The following is an 18,717-nucleotide window of genomic DNA, read 5'->3' as shown; positions in this document are numbered from 1 at the left end:
ATATCGCCTGCCTCATATATTAAAATGAACAAATATATATATATATATACATAAAAAGTGCTTAGAATGATGTCCGGAAATTGGTGTTATGTAAGCACCAGCTGTTATTATTAGATATTCTTTCAGGGTTTAACTGAGTCCCCCAAAGCCCCTGTGGATCCTGGTTAAGAACTACAAGCGGGTGTGAGATCACAGACTCCCTGAGCTGGAAGGAAGCCTCACAGAGATGGAGAGCGGGGCCACTTCAGCCAGGCTCTCCCTGGGGCCACCCCACCCCCCAAGTTCCCACCCTGACCCACACCCTTTCCTATTTACACCCAGACGGAGGCAGCCTATGCGCTGACTCACGCTTGGCTCAGACCAAGCCATTGTTCTGGGGTGGAGGGGAGTAAGAGTGAGGAACAGCAGCCTAGAGGACATGGGGGATGTCAGCTACACCAGTGACCCAAGACGGGGACACCCAGACACACGGCGAGACTGGCATGCCAGGCTGAGCGACGGCAAGCGAGGGATCAGGGTGTAACACTAGCATGCTGGACTGGTATACCCACAGGACACTGGACACTCACCCCCAAGTGTCCCAGACACGCAGGCACATGGAGCCTGGTGCACTCAGGACCCTTTATAGACCCAGGGAGCTAACTGGTCCTGCAAACAGAATCCTACCCAGGGAGACACACACACACACACCATACCACACCTAGCATGCCTGTATCATCTGCACTCACAGCTTCACCCCAGCCAGTCCTGGTGGAGTCTTCTTTGTCTGACTGTAATTCAGACACACACACAAATACAATTCTCCAAATACCAATTCTTACATACTGACACCTGGGTCTGCCTGTCGGTTTCTTTCTCTTCCTCATATTCACCCTCATCATTCACAGTGTCTTGCCTGTTACCTGTACACGCGCCTTTGCACGTATATATGCAGTCCGCACACCATTTGTCCAGGTAGTCTTTTGAACACCTAGAGGTATCCGGATATCTCTTTCCCTTATGCAAACACACACACACAGGCGCACTGTCATACAGTCTCCAAGTGCTATGCATTCATTGTACAGCCTCAATGCCACTTCCTGGGATTCTTTGTTTCTTACTCCCAAACCTCCGTGCACACCCAGCTCCGTCTTACAAATAGTGTACATAACCTTGAACATCACAGTGACATCCAAAGTCTTTCTCCCCCACACAAACGTCTTTACTGAAATCACTATGTCATGCAGTCTGTTTGTATCCTGGTCTCTCCTGCTCTTTCTTTTACATACATACACAGATAATATTTGAGCCAGTCCTGCCGAAGAAAATACATGCACACACACACACACTCACCCAAACAGCCTCACAGATGTGTTTGCACTGGTCAGTGTCACCCAGAGTCTCTCTTTCATACATATATATCCCAACATCACCTAGAATTAGCACCTCTTCTCTCTGCTACCCACCCCAATACACACACACACACACACACACACACACACACACACACACCCCAAGGATGCCCAGGTCAGAACCGCCACAAATATCTGGAGAATCGCCAGCAGAGGCACCCCGCCGTCCTTTCTGTATGCCCATCTCCACTCTTCCATGAGTTGTCTTTGACCCACTCTGCTCTCCCCTCTCCCCACCCTTGCCCTCCCCCACCCCTCAGCCCTCCATCTGGTGGGTCCAGGCAGGCACTCAGGCCTCTCTGCTGTCTCCCCCATCCCCCAGCCCTTCCCCATCCTCTCCAAAAGCCCAGAGGCCGTCGCTGCAGGCTTTCAGGGGTTGCCAAGGCAACGGGGCCTCGTCCCTCATCCCCCTGGGGGTGGGCTGAGGACCCGGCCAGCCACACCGATAAGGGGGTTCCAGTTACTGTGGCAACCGTTGCAGGCCTGAGCTCTCGGCTTCTAGAAGGTGGGGGGGGGGCAGTGAGTGAATGGTTGCCAAAGCAACCGAGAGCCAGCAAGGACTGGGAAGAGGCAGCTGAGCCCTGTCTCCCTTGCCCAGGGCTGTTGTGGGCATAGCAAAGCACTTAAGCATCATTCTTCCATCCCCTGGGTTTGTTTTAAGGGAGGGAGAGGAAGTGAAGATAATAAAACAGGAATTCCACTCACTCTCCTTCTGATGAGTGTGACCCCTCTCTTCCTTGCTCAACAGGAACCACAGAGAGAGTATGTCTGGTACAGGGCACAGCAGAGGCCTTGAATGCTGTGCACAGCTTTATTGCCGAGAAGGTCCGAGAAATCCCACAAGCGATGACCAAGCCTGAGGTGGTCAATATCCTTCAGCCCCAGACCACAATGAATCCTGACAGAGCCAAGCAGGTTAGCAGGGATAGAGGCTGGGTTTTTGTAAAAGCTGGTGGGATCTGAGAGAAAGCACTTCTTCCATGTCACCGGTTTGCAAGGAGGGTTCAGTGGCATGGTGGTAGTTTTTTGGCTGTGAAGTCCTGTCTGATTTTTTACGACCCCATGGACAGTAGCCCATCAGGCTCCTCTGTCCAAGGGATTTCCCAGACAAGAATATTGGAGTGAGTTGCCGTTTCTTCTCCAGGAGATCTTCCCGATCCAGGGATTGAACCTGCATCTCCTGTTTGGGAGGCATATTCTTTACCACTGAGCCACCTGGAAAGACCACTTCAATGGCAGAATAAGCTATAAAACATTTATCAATCAAATACATGGTATTGGTTCATAAAGAGAGTCAGCCTGAGGACGCCAGACCTCTTATTAGAATGATTTGATTCAGAGGGAGAATGAAGGTCTGGGAGAATCTGACCGAGATCCCCTTATTTATCCCTTCCTCCTAAGATTTACCAGATCCCCTTCCCTCTTCCACCTCATCCCATTGTCTGTCAAAACCGCCTGCTTCCCACTTCCTGTTCTCACCGGAAGTAACCACCCCATCCATAGGCAACACAGCACTGTTACCCACTCTGTTCATTAGTTACTGGATAAGAGTTTAGCCACCATTTTGGGAAAATGGTGTTTCCTTAGGAAGAGAGGAGGCGGGTCTTTCTGCTACATAGCCCTCTTGAGGAGGGATGGAAGGAGGAGGGCAGAGCTTTCCGGTTGCCTGCATTATCAGGAAGCCGTGGCGGAGGGATGTGCAAGAGCAATCAGTCGCTTCCTGGGCTTCTCGGGTTACCAGGACCCCTGTGCACACCAGGGAGGTGGGCTTCCTGCAAAGCCCCTGGCAACATGGCCCTGACCCGGCGAGCGGAAGCAGGGCACGGAGTTGGCTGCGGCAAACTCCCCGTTTGCTCTCCCTCTCTCCACTCCCGTATACGTGTGCACAAGATGCAAACGGGCGAGATCCCTGAGCAGGCAGACAGCCCCCTTGTGAGGGTTCCTGAACAGACGTCTGCTTGGAAGTAGGAGAGAGGGCCTCGGTAAAAGGAAACTGGGATTCCTGGGAAATCCTGTTGCCCTGAGATGGGACAGACCACGGGTCTGAGTTTCTATGAGTTCGTGGGGAAACGGTGGGCAGCAAACCCTGGTAGAATACTGCGAAACGGAACGATCCCCCCAAAACCTGCGAGCAGGAGGCTTGGAGCGCGGCTGCTGTCCTTGGTGCTGAAGCAACTCCGCCCCTCGCGCCCAGCCGGCCCTCTCTTAAATCCCTTCCCACCAGCAGGCCACAGCTTCCCTACAGTTTGCAGGGAAGCGAAGGTACTGCCTCTCCCCTCCGCCTTGGTCGTGGCCGCTAGGGACTCAGGGTTCATCAAAAGTTTGTACATGTTGCAGGGAAAATGGGGTCAGCACCATTAGCACCTGAGCGTCTTACTCCACTCCCTAAGCCACAGGAACTCTGAAATAGTGGAGTCAAACGGTTATAGAACCAGGACTTTTTTTTCTCTGCCTTGTTACTCGGGGGCTTCAAAGAATGAAAGAGATAATGGCTGAAGGTTCAGACACGAGTCAGATGTTGAGTTGAATTCTATTCTGATACTTCCTACCTGCGGGACCTTGAGCAAGTGACTTGATTTCTCCATGTGAAATGAGATTTATAATGGTACCTATTTAAGGGTAATAGCTAGTGTTTATTAATGTTTGAAAAGCAATTATCCAAAAATGTTTGCTATTGTTGTTACTATGGGATTTTTGAGTCAGGAGGCAAGTCTGTTCCCTTTTTGCCTTGGACTTGCTGTGTTACCCTGTGTCTTCTTCCTTATGTATGCTCAGTTTCCCTTTCTTTACAGTGGGGAAGCTGGGTCAGATTGGGGATTATAAATTGAAATGTCTCCGGAATTCAGAAAGGGAACATAAAGGAGTGAGGATGTGGCCTTATCATAGAGGTATCATGCTATCCCTAAAACAGGTAGTTGCTGCTCAGCTCCACTTGATTCTTAACCCTTTGGGAATGAGGACGGAGCATTGTTGGGTTGACCCAAAAGTTTGTTTGGGTTTTCCCATAATATCTTCTACATTTTTCAAATGAAGTCAAATATATTTGAAATCAATTGATTTTTCAAGGTTGACTCAGTTTTTAAAACACTATGTGGCTGGGCTGGCTGTGGCCTGAGCACCACCAGTTTGCCACCTCTGGGTTAGATGGGTGGTTCTCAGCCCTGGCTGGTATCTGAATCATCTGGGTTAAAACACAGATTCCTGAGTCCCAGCCTGGGACCACTGAATCCAGATTTCTGGGGAGAAGTCCTGGGAATCTGAACATGAACTCTGGCCTGAGATCAGATCCTGGCTTTACTAGTCACCATCTGTGAGACCTTAAGCAAGTTACTTAACTTCTCTGTGCCTCCCTTTCCCAATCTATGTGTGTTAGTCACTCAGCTGTATCCGACTCTTTGCAACCCCATGGGCCATAACCCACCAGGCTCCTTTGTCCATGGGATTTCCCAAGCAAGAATCCTGGAGTGGGTTGTCATTTCCCTCTCCAGGAGATCTTCCCGACCCAGGGATTGAACCTGGGTCTCCTGCATTGTGGGCAGATTCTTTATCATCTGAGCCACCCAATCTATAACATGTGCTAATAATAGTACCTACTTTATACAGTTATTAGTGGCTGCTGCGGCTGCTGCTTATTGTTACTGTTGTTTTTAAATCTCCAGACTTGCAAACGTCTGAGGCAGATGGTCTCTGAGGTCCTTCTGGCTCTAAGACACTTATAATGCTACGGCTCTGTGATTCCAAGATTCGAGGAATATGTTATTCTAACATTCTACTGTTCTAACATCCAGGATTCTATAAAACTGCATCTGCAGATCTAAGATGCTGTGGTCTTGCAATCTGGGCCTATCGTGAAGGCAGCTACTGTTTTCTGAGGGCTTCCTCTGTGCCAACCACCATGGAGTCACCTTAGTCATTGAATATCCCCAAGACCTGAATAGAGCCGCTGCGGTAATGTCAATGTCAGCAGTGAGGAAACGGAGGCACAGAGAGGTGAAGGCTTTTGCTTTCACCGTTCCTCACTGAACACAATTTCTTGGATGGAAAGCTTTAATCCTTCTCCTGTTGCTCTGAAATGCTGTATCACATACTAAATCCCTCTTTACTCTTAGGCCTGGTTTTGTACATTCTAATGTTCTATCCCCTTGACTTGTCAGACTTCTCTTTTTCCAGTGATTTCTATAAAATAACAGCTGTATTGAGATATAGTCCACATACTGTAAAGTTCACCATTTTAAAGTGTTTAATTCAGTGGTTTCAGTATATTCACAAAGTTGTGCGTTGATCACCACTAATTCCAAAACATTTTCACCACCCCCAAAAAAGCCCCATACCCATTAATAGTCATTTTCTATTCCCCAGTGCCTCTGCCCCAGCCCCTTTCACCAGTGATCTACTTTTAGTGCCTATGGATTTGCCTATTCTGAATAGTTTATGTAAATTGAAGGATACATAATGATATATAATGTGGCATTCTGAGTCGGGCTTCCTTCCCTTAACATAAAGTCTTTAAGATTCATCCATACTGTGCGTGCGTGCATGCTAAGTCGCTTCAGTTGTGTCCTACTCTTTGTGACCCCATGGACTATAGCCCGCCAGGCTCTTCTGTTCTTGGGGATTCTTCAGGCAAGAATACTAGAGTGGGTTGCCATTCCCTTCTCCAGGGGATCTTCCTGACCCAGGGATCAAACCCACAACTCCTACATCTCCTGCATTGACGGCAGGTTCTTTACCGCTAGGGCCACCTGGGAAGCCCAAATCCATACTGCGGTGTGTATCAAAACTTCATTCTTTTTATGGCCAAATAATACTTCATTGTATGGATATACCACATTTTGTTTATTATTCATCAATTGATAGAAATGTGGGATGTTTCTACTTTATAGCTATTATGAATTATGCTGCTAATGAACAAATGTATGGATATTTGTTTTCAGTCCTCTTGGGTAAATATGTAGGGTGGAATTTCTGGGTCATATGATAAAACCTACGTTTAACTTTTTGAAGAACTGCAAGACTGTTTTCCTAGGTGGCTGTACCACAGATGTGGGGTTTAAAAACAGGTCTGCACCTGGGGACAACAATCATTGCATGTGTACCTATCATTCACCCACCCTTGGCTAAGTATGTGCCAGGCATTCGTCTAGGCACTGAGAACCCAGCAGTAAGCAATAAAGACAAAGATTTCTGCTATTATGGACCTTAAATTCTCCCCTGGGAAATCAGAAAAGAAGCAAATAAATAAAATGTATAGGATGTCAGAGAGTGAAAAGTACTATGAAGACAAGATGGAGAAAAAGGAAAGGAAGTATGGGTACCTTTTTTCTCTTAACTTTTTATTTGGAAAATGTTTAAAGAACAGTACAATGAACTCCTTATACACTGCACTTAGACTCACCAATTATTAACATTTGCTTTATTTCTACACACAGACATACACATTGACTTTGGGGTTCTTTTTGTTGTTGATCAGCTTGATTTTTTTTTTTTTTGACTGAACTGAGAGGCAAGCAGGATCTTAGTTTCCCAACCAGGGATCAAATCTGCGCCCCCTATATTGGAAGCATGCAGTCTTAACCACTAGACCACCAGAGAAGTCCCTGTTGTTGATCTATTTGAAAATAAGTTGTAGATTTTACTAGTCTTCACCCTAAATACTTCAGTGTATAGCTCCCCAAAACAAGGATAGTCTCCTATTATTATATTACTTTTATCACACTTATAAAAATTAACACTGAATTCATAATATTACTTAATAAAAAGTCCGTATTCAGATTGTCTAAAATGTCTTTTACATGTATAGATTATTTTTATTAAAGATTCAATGTTCATGTGCTGCATTTGGCTGTTATACCTTCTTAATCTCTTTTAATCTAGCATAATCTAGGATATATTTTTGAAGGCAGAGCCAACAAAATTGCTGATTGGATGTTGAGTGTAAAGGAAAGAGAAGACTCCAAAAGGTTGGGACCAAGTAGTTGTAGGATGCATTTTCCCTGTGCCGAAATGAAGACTGTGGCAGAAACACATTTGAGGAGGAAGATGAGTTTCATTTTGGACTTTTGAGGGGTCCACTCAACATCATACGAGAGATGTGAAATTAGCAGTTATAGAATCTGAAGATATCCATGATGGAGACGTAAAATAAACACACATGAGCTTTGATAATCTGGGTGGGCTGGGAAGGGGTTTCTGAGGGGGTGCATCTGTGCAATGAATGAAGAGAGTAGGAAGCCCTCTTTTCCGGGGAAAAGCACTCCAGGTATGGGAACAGCTGGTGCAAAGGCCCTGCGTCTGGGTGCAGCTTGGCGAGTTGGAGGGACTGCGAGGAGTCTGGTGTGTCTGCAATGAACTAAGCAAGAGGAAGGAAAGACTGAAATCAGAGAGATCAACAGGGAACAGAGCATGTAGAGCAGCAGTTCTCAGCCCTGTTTGATTGTTTGAAGGACCCAATGTCCGCTTTCTCCTGCATATATTAGGTTGGCCACAAAGTTCATTTGGGTTTTTCCATTGCATTTTATGGAAAACCTGGAACGAACTTATTGGCCAACCCAATATTTTCCCATGCCCACTTTACTCTCTGAAATTATATATACAATGAGCCTATTTATATAAAGAGAAAGCATATCTACACCTCTAAAATTTTTAACAATTGTATTGAGATATAATCCACAAAAATACGTTGGACCTATTTAAAGTGTGCAGTTCAACGGCTTTATTGTATTCAGAGCCGGGCATCCATCATCGCAATCAATTTTAGAAGTTTCATTTCCTCAAAAGGAAATCTTGATCCCCTTAAACACTACCCCTCAATCCTCCCAGCTCTCCCCACCCCAGCCCTAAGCCACCACTAATCTCCTTTGTCTCTATAGATTTGCCTGTTCTGAACATTCATATAAGTGGAATTATACAATATGTGGTCTTCTGTGCCTGGTTTCGTTCACACAGCATAATGTTTTCTAGGCTCATCCATGTTGTAGCAAGCATCAGTCCTTCAACTGGTTTAAATTGACTGTAATCTTCCACTGTACGGATGTACATTTCCTATATCCCTAAATATTTTTTCATAAAGGAGAAATGAAAGGAAGGTGATTTGTTATAAAATAAGATGAATTTTAATATGGTGGCTCAGACAGTAAAGAATCCACCTGCCATGCAGGAGACCTGGGTTTGATCCCTGGGTGGGGAAGATCCCCTGGAGAAGGGAATGGCAACTCCACTATTCTTGCCAGGAGAATTGCATAGACAGAGAAGCCTGGTGGGCTACAGCCAAGGGGTTGCACAGAATCAGATATGACTGAGTGGCTAACACTTAGCAAGATGAATTTTAATATGTAAATGCTCAGGCAGGGCCACAGTAGAAGAAATAATGAAATAGCTGCTCACACCTAACATGGCCTGAGTGACACAGCAAGAAACATGGTGATCCAGAGCGTAGTATTGGAGACTTAAATGATACAGATGGCGTTATTACCAGTGTCATGGTTTTCTTTTTTTTAACTGAAGTGTAGTTGATTTATATTGTTAGGTTAATTTCTGCTGTATGGCAGAATGATTCAGTTATTTGTATATATACATTCTTTTTCATATTCTTTCCCATTATGGTTTATCACAGAGTATTGCATATAGTTCCCTGTGCTATTCAGTAGGAACTTGTTGTTTATCCATTCTATATATAATAGTTTGCATGATGTCATAGTTTTCTAAAATGATGAATGACTGTTGGTAAAGTTCAGAACAAAACAAAATACAGCCTTATCTTGACTTACTGATACTGTAGTTACATTCCTGAAAATTTCAATAGATCTTAAAACTGTGCAAAAGGAAAAAATACTTGGTACTTAACGTGTAGCATGAAGTTCAGTTCTGGGTTGGGAGATTTATAAACAGACTTTTCACCAGCATGAATGTCCAGGGGGACATTCAAAAGTCATATAGAACTTGTGACAGTTCTTCATTGCCAGGAACTGACTCTCACGTTACTGTGTGCAAACATCTCTGGCCCTGCCCACTGAGTGCCCGCATCTGCCCCCAGTTGTTTCTCGGCAACCAAAACCACTTCCACAATTTCCCAGACACCACTGGGGTCAGGTTTAAGGGTTAAAAAGGAGAGGCAGAGATGAGAGCTTCCAAGGATTGAGCCCACAGGTCTGGGGGGATGTGAGAAGCACTGGAAAGGAGGGACTTCTGTTTAGAAATGCTCTTGGAGATGTGAAAGGAGACGTTTGGTTTTGAAATATCCCCACTAGAGTTAAGATTGATCTGATGTGTAGCTGCAAAGGATGGGCTGCTCTACAGCTGAGAAGGGGGACCATCATATAACATGACCAGTTTACTCCATCTTCTCTGATGTAAGCTCTGTTACCATCATTTCACAGATAAGATTATACGTTTCATGTATAAGATTGCTAGGGCTGTCATAACAAGGTTCCACAAACTGGGTGGCTTAAACAACAGAATTCATTCTCTCACGATTCTGGAGGAATCTGAGAAATCAGGAGAAATCTGAGCTCTAGGTGTTGGCAGTGTTGGTTTCTTCTGAGGCCTCTGTCTTTGACTTGTAAATGGCTTTTTTTCCCTCTCTCTCTCTCTCTTTTTTTTTTTTTTTTGCCATATTCATGGCTTGCAGGATCTCAGTTCCCCAGCCACAGATTGAACCCGGGCCATGACAATGAAAGCCCAGAGGGCCATGGCAGTGAAAGCCAGGAGCTCTAACCACTAGGCAGCCAGAGAACTCCTCCTCTCTGTCTTCATATGGTCCTCCCCATTTGTGTGTCTGTGTCCTAGTCTCTTCTTATAAGGACATCAACCATATTGGATTAGGGTCCATCCTAATGAACACACTTAATCTTCAAGGCCTGTTTAAAGACCCTATCTCCAAATACATTCATATTCTGAGGTACAAGGGGTTAGGACCTCAAGAGGTGAATTAGGATGGGTGGGAGCAACAATTCAATCCATAACAACAGAAAGGTTAATCCAGGTGACCATGTCATGGGGTGGAAAGCACAATGGAGCAGTAATCCATGAGGCTGAATTTCAGTTCCTTCTGGGTAACCTTGGGGCAAGTCCCTTCACCTCTTAGGCCTTGGGTGGCTCATCTGTAAAGTGAAACTAATGATGCCTTTTCTGAGGCTAGGAGTCAGAGTACTTAATGATATAGAAGGACATGGGCACCAATGTAAGCTTGGGGTGGGGTCCTGGTGGGCTCCCTCTGGGTCAGCCATTAAACTTTTAGGTGCTGGATGTAAGGAGGACCCAGGAGTCCCAAGGACAGGGTGGCTGAGAGGCTACCGAGGGGAGTTGGAGTACTAGCTCCTTTTTTCTTTTAACTAATAAATATGGAACTATTTCAGTATTTCTGCACTATTATTTTTATTTATTTATTTTCTTTTAGCTGTGCTGCAGAGTGTGCAGGATCTTAGCTCCTCCATCACTGATCGAACCTGTACCCCCTGCAGTGGAAGTGCAGAGTCCTAACCACTGGACCACCAAGGAAGTCAATATTTCTAACCAAGGACTTCCCTGGTGGTCTAGTGGTTAAGAATCCATGCTTCCACTGGAGGGGACACAAGTCCGATCCCTGATGGAGGAGCTAAGATCCTGTATGCTGCATGGCCAAAAAAATTAATTTAGATTAAAAAAAATTTTTTTTTCCTAATCGGTAGGACCATACTGGTGCATATCCAGGGGGCTTGCTGGGTCTGATTTTGGACACTTGAGAGCCAGGGGTGGGAAATGCCTTGAGATGGCCAGTCTTACACGAATATTGCTGTTCAGTCTCCGATGACCCCGCCCCTAAAGACCCTCCCTCTGGCTCCCCACGCAGGCCAAGCTGATCGTCCCCAACAGCACGGCGGGCCTGATCATCGGCAAGGGGGGAGCGACCGTGAAGGCCGTGATGGAACAGTCGGGGGCTTGGGTGCAGCTGTCCCAGAAGCCGGAGGGCATCAACCTGCAGGAGCGCGTGGTGACGGTCAGCGGCGAACCCGAGCAGGTGCACAAGGCCGTGAGCGCCATCGTGCAGAAGGTACAGGAAGATCCCCAGAGCAGCAGCTGCCTGAATATCAGCTACGCCAACGTGGCTGGGCCAGTGGCCAACTCCAACCCCACCGGCTCGCCGTACGCCAGCCCCGCCGACGTGCTGCCCGCCGCCGCCGCCGCCTCGGCCGCCGCCGCCTCGGGCCTGCTGGGCCCGGCGGGGTTGGCGGGCGTGGGGGCCTTTCCGGCCGCCCTGCCTGCCTTCTCGGGCACCGACCTGCTGGCCATCAGCACGGCACTCAACACGCTGGCCAGTTACGGCTACAACACCAACTCCCTCGGCCTGGGCCTCAACTCGGCCGCAGCCTCCGGGGTCCTGGCCGCCGTGGCCGCCGGTGCCAACCCTGCTGCCGCCGCGGCCGCCAACCTCCTGGCGTCCTACGCCGGCGAAGCAGGGGCCGGGCCAGCGGGAGGGGCTGCTCCGCCTCCACCCCCGCCGCCGGGAGCCCTGGGGTCCTTCGCCTTGGCCGCGGCAGCCAACGGCTACCTCGGGGCCGGGGCGGGCGGCGGGGCCGGCGGAGGGGGCGGCCCGCTGGTGGCCGCTGCGGCTGCAGCGGGGGCGGCTGGGGGCTTCCTGACGGCGGAGAAGTTGGCTGCCGAGAGTGCCAAGGAGCTGGTGGAGATTGCGGTGCCTGAGAACCTGGTGGGAGCCATCCTGGGCAAGGGGGGCAAGACGTTGGTGGAGTACCAGGAGCTGACAGGCGCCCGCATCCAGATCTCCAAGAAGGGCGAGTTCCTGCCAGGCACGCGGAACCGGCGGGTCACCATTACGGGCAGCCCCGCGGCCACGCAAGCCGCTCAATACCTCATCAGCCAGCGGGTCACCTACGAGCAGGGAGTGAGGGCCTCAAACCCCCAGAAAGTGGGATGAGGCCTGTGGTGTGTGCTCCCACCTGGCTCCCTGTCCCTCCTCCTCCCCCTCCTCCTCCTCCTCCTCCCCCTCCCCCAACTCCTGACCTCAGCTCGGTATAGTCCTGCTCCTCTTGGGATGGGGCTGGGGTAGGCCTGACTGCACTCCCCCCCACCCCTTTTCTGGTAGTCATAGGCAGGATTGAGTGATGGCTGGGGACGGGGCCAAGAAGCTCCCTCCCCAGCCCTGAACTGACCCCTTCTTCCCTTCCTCCCTATGCTTGACTGGGCCTGACCCTCCTCTCCCAGGGCCCAGGTCTGTGTGATATCTGTATATATTGCATTTTGTTGATTTTAATAGAAAACAAAGCGTTATTTTCTCTTTTCTTTCCCTCCTTTTTTTCCCCCTCCTTTGATAAGGATTTCCCCTCCCCCCTTTATAAGCTTTTTGTTTCCATATGGGAGGAGGGGAGGAGCCTCTGGGTCACCTAGAATGACGGGCCTCTCCTGCTTTCAGCTCCGGATCTGAGGGACATGACGGAAGCAGAGGTAGCAGAGGAGTGTGAGTTGAAATGGGGTATTTGGAGCAAGGACCCCAGAGTTCCCAGATTTTCTCAGCTACTCTCCCCCACTGCTGGAGTTGCCCCTCCTAGGTGGGCCTTTTCAACTCTTTTGTTGTCAGGTTGTATGGGCGGGGGGGGGCGCGGCGGGGCAGGGAGGGGTGTGGTGCTGCTGGGAATAAGGCCGGCTCTGGGGTTGGGCCAGTCCGGTGGGCAAGACTGGCAAGAGGCTGGAACAACTTCCTGTGGCATCTCCTATGGCTTTTCCTAGAGTAATGGGTATGAAGGTCTTTGTTGTGATGTCACTGAGTCAAGTACTTTCCTGGGGTGCTTCTGGCACTTTGTATAATGTCCCAGGAAGTAGTTCCCCAGAGGTCACTTCCTGTGATGATAGGAGAGACAGGTACTTCCTGTGATGTCTCAATGAGCCTTCCTTGAAGGTTACTTCGGAGATGTCGCAAGGGCATGCACTTCCTGTGGTGTCTCTAGGTTTACTTCCTATGACGTCACTGGGATGAAGCATGCACTTCCTGTATCAGGCCATGGCCAGTCACTGATCCTCCTCTACCCACACCCCTCTGTGGTGGGTCTTGGCCTGGAGGTCTTCCTAGAAGAATAAGGCGTGGGACTTGGATCTTATTTGGAGGACTATAAGGAAAAAGACCCACTATTTTCGGGGTCACCTCCATCCAAACACACCAAGTCAGAACTCACCTGGCAGGGAGGGGTGGGAGATGGAGCTGGTGAAAACTGTTAAAGACCCTCTTTCCCACCCCCGCCTTTTGTGTGCATGCTTGTGTCTGCGTGGCTTTGTTTCATTAAGTCTGGTGAGCCAAATGTATGGTGGCTCTGTCAGGCCACGGTGGCCAAGGAGAATGCAGTGAGCCATGGTAGAGTCCCTTGAGCTGGAATGCTTTGTGTGGTCTAATGCATTAGATTGATTTGTGGTTTCCGGCAGACTGGAGTACTTTGGTGGTCTCTGATGGATAGGCATGTTTTGGTGTTCTCACCACAGACTCTGAGGATCTAGAATGTTCTGATGAAGTCTGCCAAGCCAGGCAGCCCTGAGAGTTGGTTTGAGAGTGGCTCCCTGGGCACTGCGGCTGTGGTCAGCTCTAAGGCCTTGTTGGCAGGCTGAGATCTCAGGGCCTGACAACCCTATGGACTTAGGAGAGCTGAGACCCACCTCTACCCCGTCCATCTCCCCCTCCCTCATGGAGACCACTTCCACTTCCTCCAGCCCAAAGCAGGGACCCTAGTGCCCTGGTTCCATCATCAGCATCTCTGGGGGAGGGGCACCCCCTGCCCACCCTCTCCCCCAATTGTCCCCCTCATAGGTCTTCCAGACCCTTCTCTGCTCCATGGCTTTGGGGGAATCCGGCCTCCTCGTCTCTCTCCCAGAGAAGGAGAGGAGAAAAGCCAGAGACAATTCCTACCCCTAAAGCCTGGGAGACCCCTGCCCCTTGCTAGAGAGCCACCCCCAAATCAAAATGTGAAAATCCCTAGAAAGCAATAGCCTTCAAGGTACCTTGCACTGAATTTCCCACCACAGCCCTGATGGGAGGCTGTAGCTTGGGCACTAGGGTGACTTTTTCCATGCCCTCTTCATCTCCAGGGTAGGGGGCAGGTCCCATTTCCCCATCCTTCACCTCCCATCGCTGCTGCCGTCACCCCTAATCTCCAGACTAAACCCGGATGGAGATTTGAGTGCCAAAACGATTATTGATGTAACCTTGTACATATCTTCTGCAGTTGGGGGCTCTTGGGGTAGGAGGTGGAGGTGGTCCTATGGGCCACTGCTCCCCTCCACCTCTCAAAAGACCTTAGAGTATTTCACAGCATCTCCACCCACATGTGGAGACTGCAGTATCAAGCTGGAATTTACCCCCTACAACTCCCCAGGCCCCCATAAGCAGGGGGAAGGAGCCAGGAAGAGGTGAAGTAAGGTCTGGGAGTGGGGAGGTGGGATTTAAAAGCACTCATTTGCATATCATTTGCATCCTCAGCTGCCCTTCTAGCTTGTCAGATGCTTTCTGTAGACCTATTTCTGGGTCCCAATCAGTGGGATCCAGTACTCCTCTCACACAGACACATCTCTGGAGGCTGGGCCTCCTGAAAAGTGTTCCCTTGGGGTATCTGTGTGACAGCCCCCTCCCTATTCACATTTTTCGGGGACCCCCTACCCCACCAGCCAGGGCTATCTGAAAGGTAGTTTGCTAGCTCAGTCAGCTAGTTCACTCACTGTGTTGGTGAGTGGAGAGCCACACACCTTTCCCCATTTTACCACTCCACTGTCTTCCCCATCCCTGGAAAGTCCCTTCTGCAATCTGACCTCAATCTTTTGTGCTGCAGTTTGTCCAGAGGGGACGCAGATGTGGGGTCAGCAATGGGGAATCATTGAAAAACCCATCACCTCTTCCCCCCTTCCCTGTTAGCCAATCAGATCTGAGAGACTCTGAGTGGCCTCCCTGCACCCTGCTCTTCAGCACCCAACAGGTGCTTAATAAGTGTTTGCTGCATTGAATTGTTTCCTTTTTCTTTCCTATTTGCCCTCCAGCCCCCAACACCCACCCCAACCCAGCATTTTCCTCCCTCTCTGGTTCCCTAAGACTTTCACTTTCTCTCCCCGTGGTTCCCATTGTTACCTGTCCTGTCTCTATCTTTGTCTATGTCTGTCTTTTTCCTCAACTCTCAACCCTCTCCTTTCCTCTGTTTCCCATTAATTAAAAAAAAGTGCCAAACTTCCTTGGAACTGAGCCGCTCTGGGGGGAGGGAACCTCAGATAGGGGGGAGGGAACCTCAGATTGAGGGGAGGAAATGGGACCCTCTCTCTTTGAGGAGGCCCCTAAGAGGTGTTGAAAAAAAGTCTGTGCACACTTAGCTTAACTGGGTCTCCCTTCCTCACCCCTCCCACCCCCAAGTTTTCTTAGAATCTTTGTAAGAAAAAACAAAAGAGAGAAAAAAAAAAAAACAAACAACACCTCCCCTTCATTTAACTCCTAATCTTTTGGATCCCCCAATTTCCACCAGCTGGGGAGAACCCCACTCACCTCCTTCAGGCAGATCCATAGAAATTGGGGAGGCGGAGGCAAGCTCAACCCCTCCTCTGCTGGCCTGAGGGATGGTGCCAACTGGATTCGAGAGAAGGACCTCAAAGCACTTATGACAAGAAGGGGTTCAATGTGCCAAATTCACCTCCTTCATCCCCCGTCCCAGGGGGCTCTGAGCCAACCTGCCCCAGCTGCCTTCTTCCACCCTGTCCCGGCCATCTCTGCATGGGCAAGGAGGCTTCACTGCAATAATTATTAAGGGATCAGAAGGCAAAGATCGTGCCATCTTTATCTGCCCTAATGCCTTGTAGGTGGGAATTATGGGTAGCCCAAATGGAGTTTGGTTAGAGTCGACTTAACAGACAGTGGGGGACCTATACTCGGAAGAATACGGTATCACTTTTCTCAGAGTGGTATTTCTTCTCCCCCTTCCTAACCTGAAATCACTCAACATCCCCTTGTTTTGTTTCTCCTGCCTGTTCCTCCATCCCTCACCCTCCTGATTTTGTTTCTGATTGGTGGCCTGCTGTTTGGAAAGTGAGAGGATTCCCCCACGCTGAGTATTGCTCTTTCAGTACCAGGAATAGAGGCAGTGATGGACGGAGCGGTGGAAAAAGAAGGTGTTAACTAAGAGTGGCGATGAGGTTGGCATTCGGGGCGTCCAGGCTGCTGATTTGGGTGCACACCGATCACCACAGTCAGGCAGGCTTTCGCTGCTGGCCACAGCACCTGCCCGCCCTGCCGTCAGGAACCCCAAAAGCTGGTTGTCTCGAAAGCCTGAACTGGATGTCACGGTGGGGAGAAGCGGAGCGCGATGCCCGAGTTGGGGCGCTGCGGGGCCGAGGAGGCTGGTCTGGGCTCTCGTGGAGTCGCGACAGCCAGCTCTTCTATCGCGATTCCGCTCCACCGCAGTCAGCCGCCTGGACGCCGTAGTGGAGGTTGGGGAGGGGGGGTGTCCTCCCCGCGGTGCCGCCGCAGGTGTGTGTGTGGTGTCAGTGCCCGCTGCCCCTTGCGTGGTGGATTGCTGGGTGGCAGGGAGGGAGTTGGGGACAGTCTCGGTGGGGGTGGGGGTGGTGAAGGCTGCTGGTTTTTAACCCCTTCTCAGCCAGTCCAGGACACTTTTCTCCCAGAGATAACTGCGGGGGGGAACCTCCTTATGCCCCTCCCCTCCCCTTTCTCCTTCCCCCCACCCCCAAAACCACCAACCTCTCATCTTCTAAGTGACTCCATCACCACCGGCCACCGGGACCTGCGGCTTCATTGCTCCAGCCCGCCCCTCTCGACCGTCAGACTCGCTCATCGAACTCTTTTTGATTAACCCTTTCTGTGTTCATCCCACGGAAAACTGTGTGTCCGGCGTGGGGGAGGGGGGAGGCGAGGGGCAATGGCTACCTTTCCTCCATCTCCTCCCACCGCCCTTGCCACCCCACCCGCACCCCATCCCATGCCCCACCCCCGTCCCTCACCCCTAGGGTCCTCCCCAGCCTGGGGATAGAGACCCTTTATAAATACTATGCTGTTTGGCTTCGTCCCTTTCAAAGGCAGGGTCGGGGCGCGGCTGCCTCCGAATGGAGAGCTTACTCTGGCCCCACCGCTTTCTGTGCCCCCCTCCACTCCCCACCCCTTCATTGTAAATAGTCACTTTTGTACTGGTTTGAGCCAGGGGACGTGGGGAGTCATTTTTTTTTCTTTGTGTTGGCATCTCAGGCCATTGGAGGCATGGCCCACATCCCAGTTTGATTTGGGAGAATCCCAAGACGTGTCCCCTCACCTGCCCCCAGTGCTTAGGATTTCAATATATCAGTATTAACTTTTAAAGGGATGGGGTGCACAGATCCCCTGGCAGGGAGGTGGGAGAGGTGTGGAAAGGATGATTCAGTTTTCCCCATCTATGAAGTGGGCTCATCCTCCAAGTTCAGTAAGGAGCCTGCATGACATACTGGTGGAGTCAGAGGAGTTAGAATCTTTCCCCTTTCTCTGGGACAGATAGGGGAGGAGAAGACTGGGGATGGGGATAGGACTATCTTTGGAGAGCTGATTGTTAAATCCTTGTTAGGACCTCAAGCTAGCTTCTCCCAGGCTTGTTCTCTGTCTTGGAAAGTGGGGGTAACTGGAGGACCTCTAAGGCCCCTGGGATAACCCCAATCCTTAGATTGAAAGCCTGAAGCCCAGGGTTGGTCCCCTGCCTGCTGCCCAATTCCCACATTCCACTTCTTGGGCCCAGACGATCTGCCATGTGGCCACGCCTCCAGTGTCTCCATTCAACCCCCTCTAACTGATTCCTTCCATCCTCTGCGACCAGAGACGCCGCCCACCCCACCCCCCACCCCCCACCTTCAGAAGCTCCTGGCTGGAGCCCACTGCCCTCCCTCTCCCCTCCCCCCATTGCCATGCCTGGGCCATGCCCACCCCCCACCTCCCCACCCACCCCCCAGTGTCCGTCGTGTGACCTAGTGCACCATGTATTAGCTTCCATGGCCCCCACCCCCGGCCCCCACCACACCCCCTTCCCCCACCCCTGCTCCCTCGGCGACTTCACCTTTTTTTGCCGCGATAAACGCCATCTCAGCATCTGTGTCTAATGTTGTCTTTTTTGCTTGACATCACACACTCCTTCTTAACCCATCCCCTTCCCTCTCCCTCCTCTCCCCACCTCCACCCTCATCCTGAATTCTTTCCCCCTTTCCCCCAGGGCTCTGGGAATCTAGGGGAGGCGGGTGGGGGGACCCCTGAGGATGGGCCCCAGAGAGGGGAGGGGAGGGATGGATTGTTCTTTCTGGACTGGGTGAGCCCCCAGAGCAAGTGTGTCTGAGGGGAGCCAGTGATCCA

The 18,717-nt window shown here is 50.3% G+C and overlaps 1 protein-coding gene across 1 annotated transcript in view; it reads left to right on the top strand.

Annotated features, from left to right (window-relative positions):
- Positions 1–18,459, top strand: part of NOVA2 (NOVA alternative splicing regulator 2) — a 32,422-nt gene extending 13,963 nt beyond the window's left edge. The window contains exons 3-4 of the mRNA XM_043436655.1: positions 2,140–2,306; positions 11,218–18,459. Coding sequence (XP_043292590.1) covers positions 2,140–2,306; positions 11,218–12,300 — 1,250 coding nt within the window. The 3' untranslated portion in view covers positions 12,301–18,459. The remainder of the gene's footprint in view (positions 1–2,139; positions 2,307–11,217) is intronic.
- The last annotated feature ends 258 nt before the right edge of the window (positions 18,460–18,717 follow it).

This window comes from Cervus canadensis, chromosome 18 (assembly GCF_019320065.1).
Source record: "Cervus canadensis isolate Bull #8, Minnesota chromosome 18, ASM1932006v1, whole genome shotgun sequence".
Taxonomy (NCBI): domain Eukaryota; kingdom Metazoa; phylum Chordata; class Mammalia; order Artiodactyla; family Cervidae; genus Cervus; species Cervus canadensis.
Note: the sequence above shows the minus strand (reverse complement) of the source record. Positions and strands in the feature narration are given on the sequence as shown.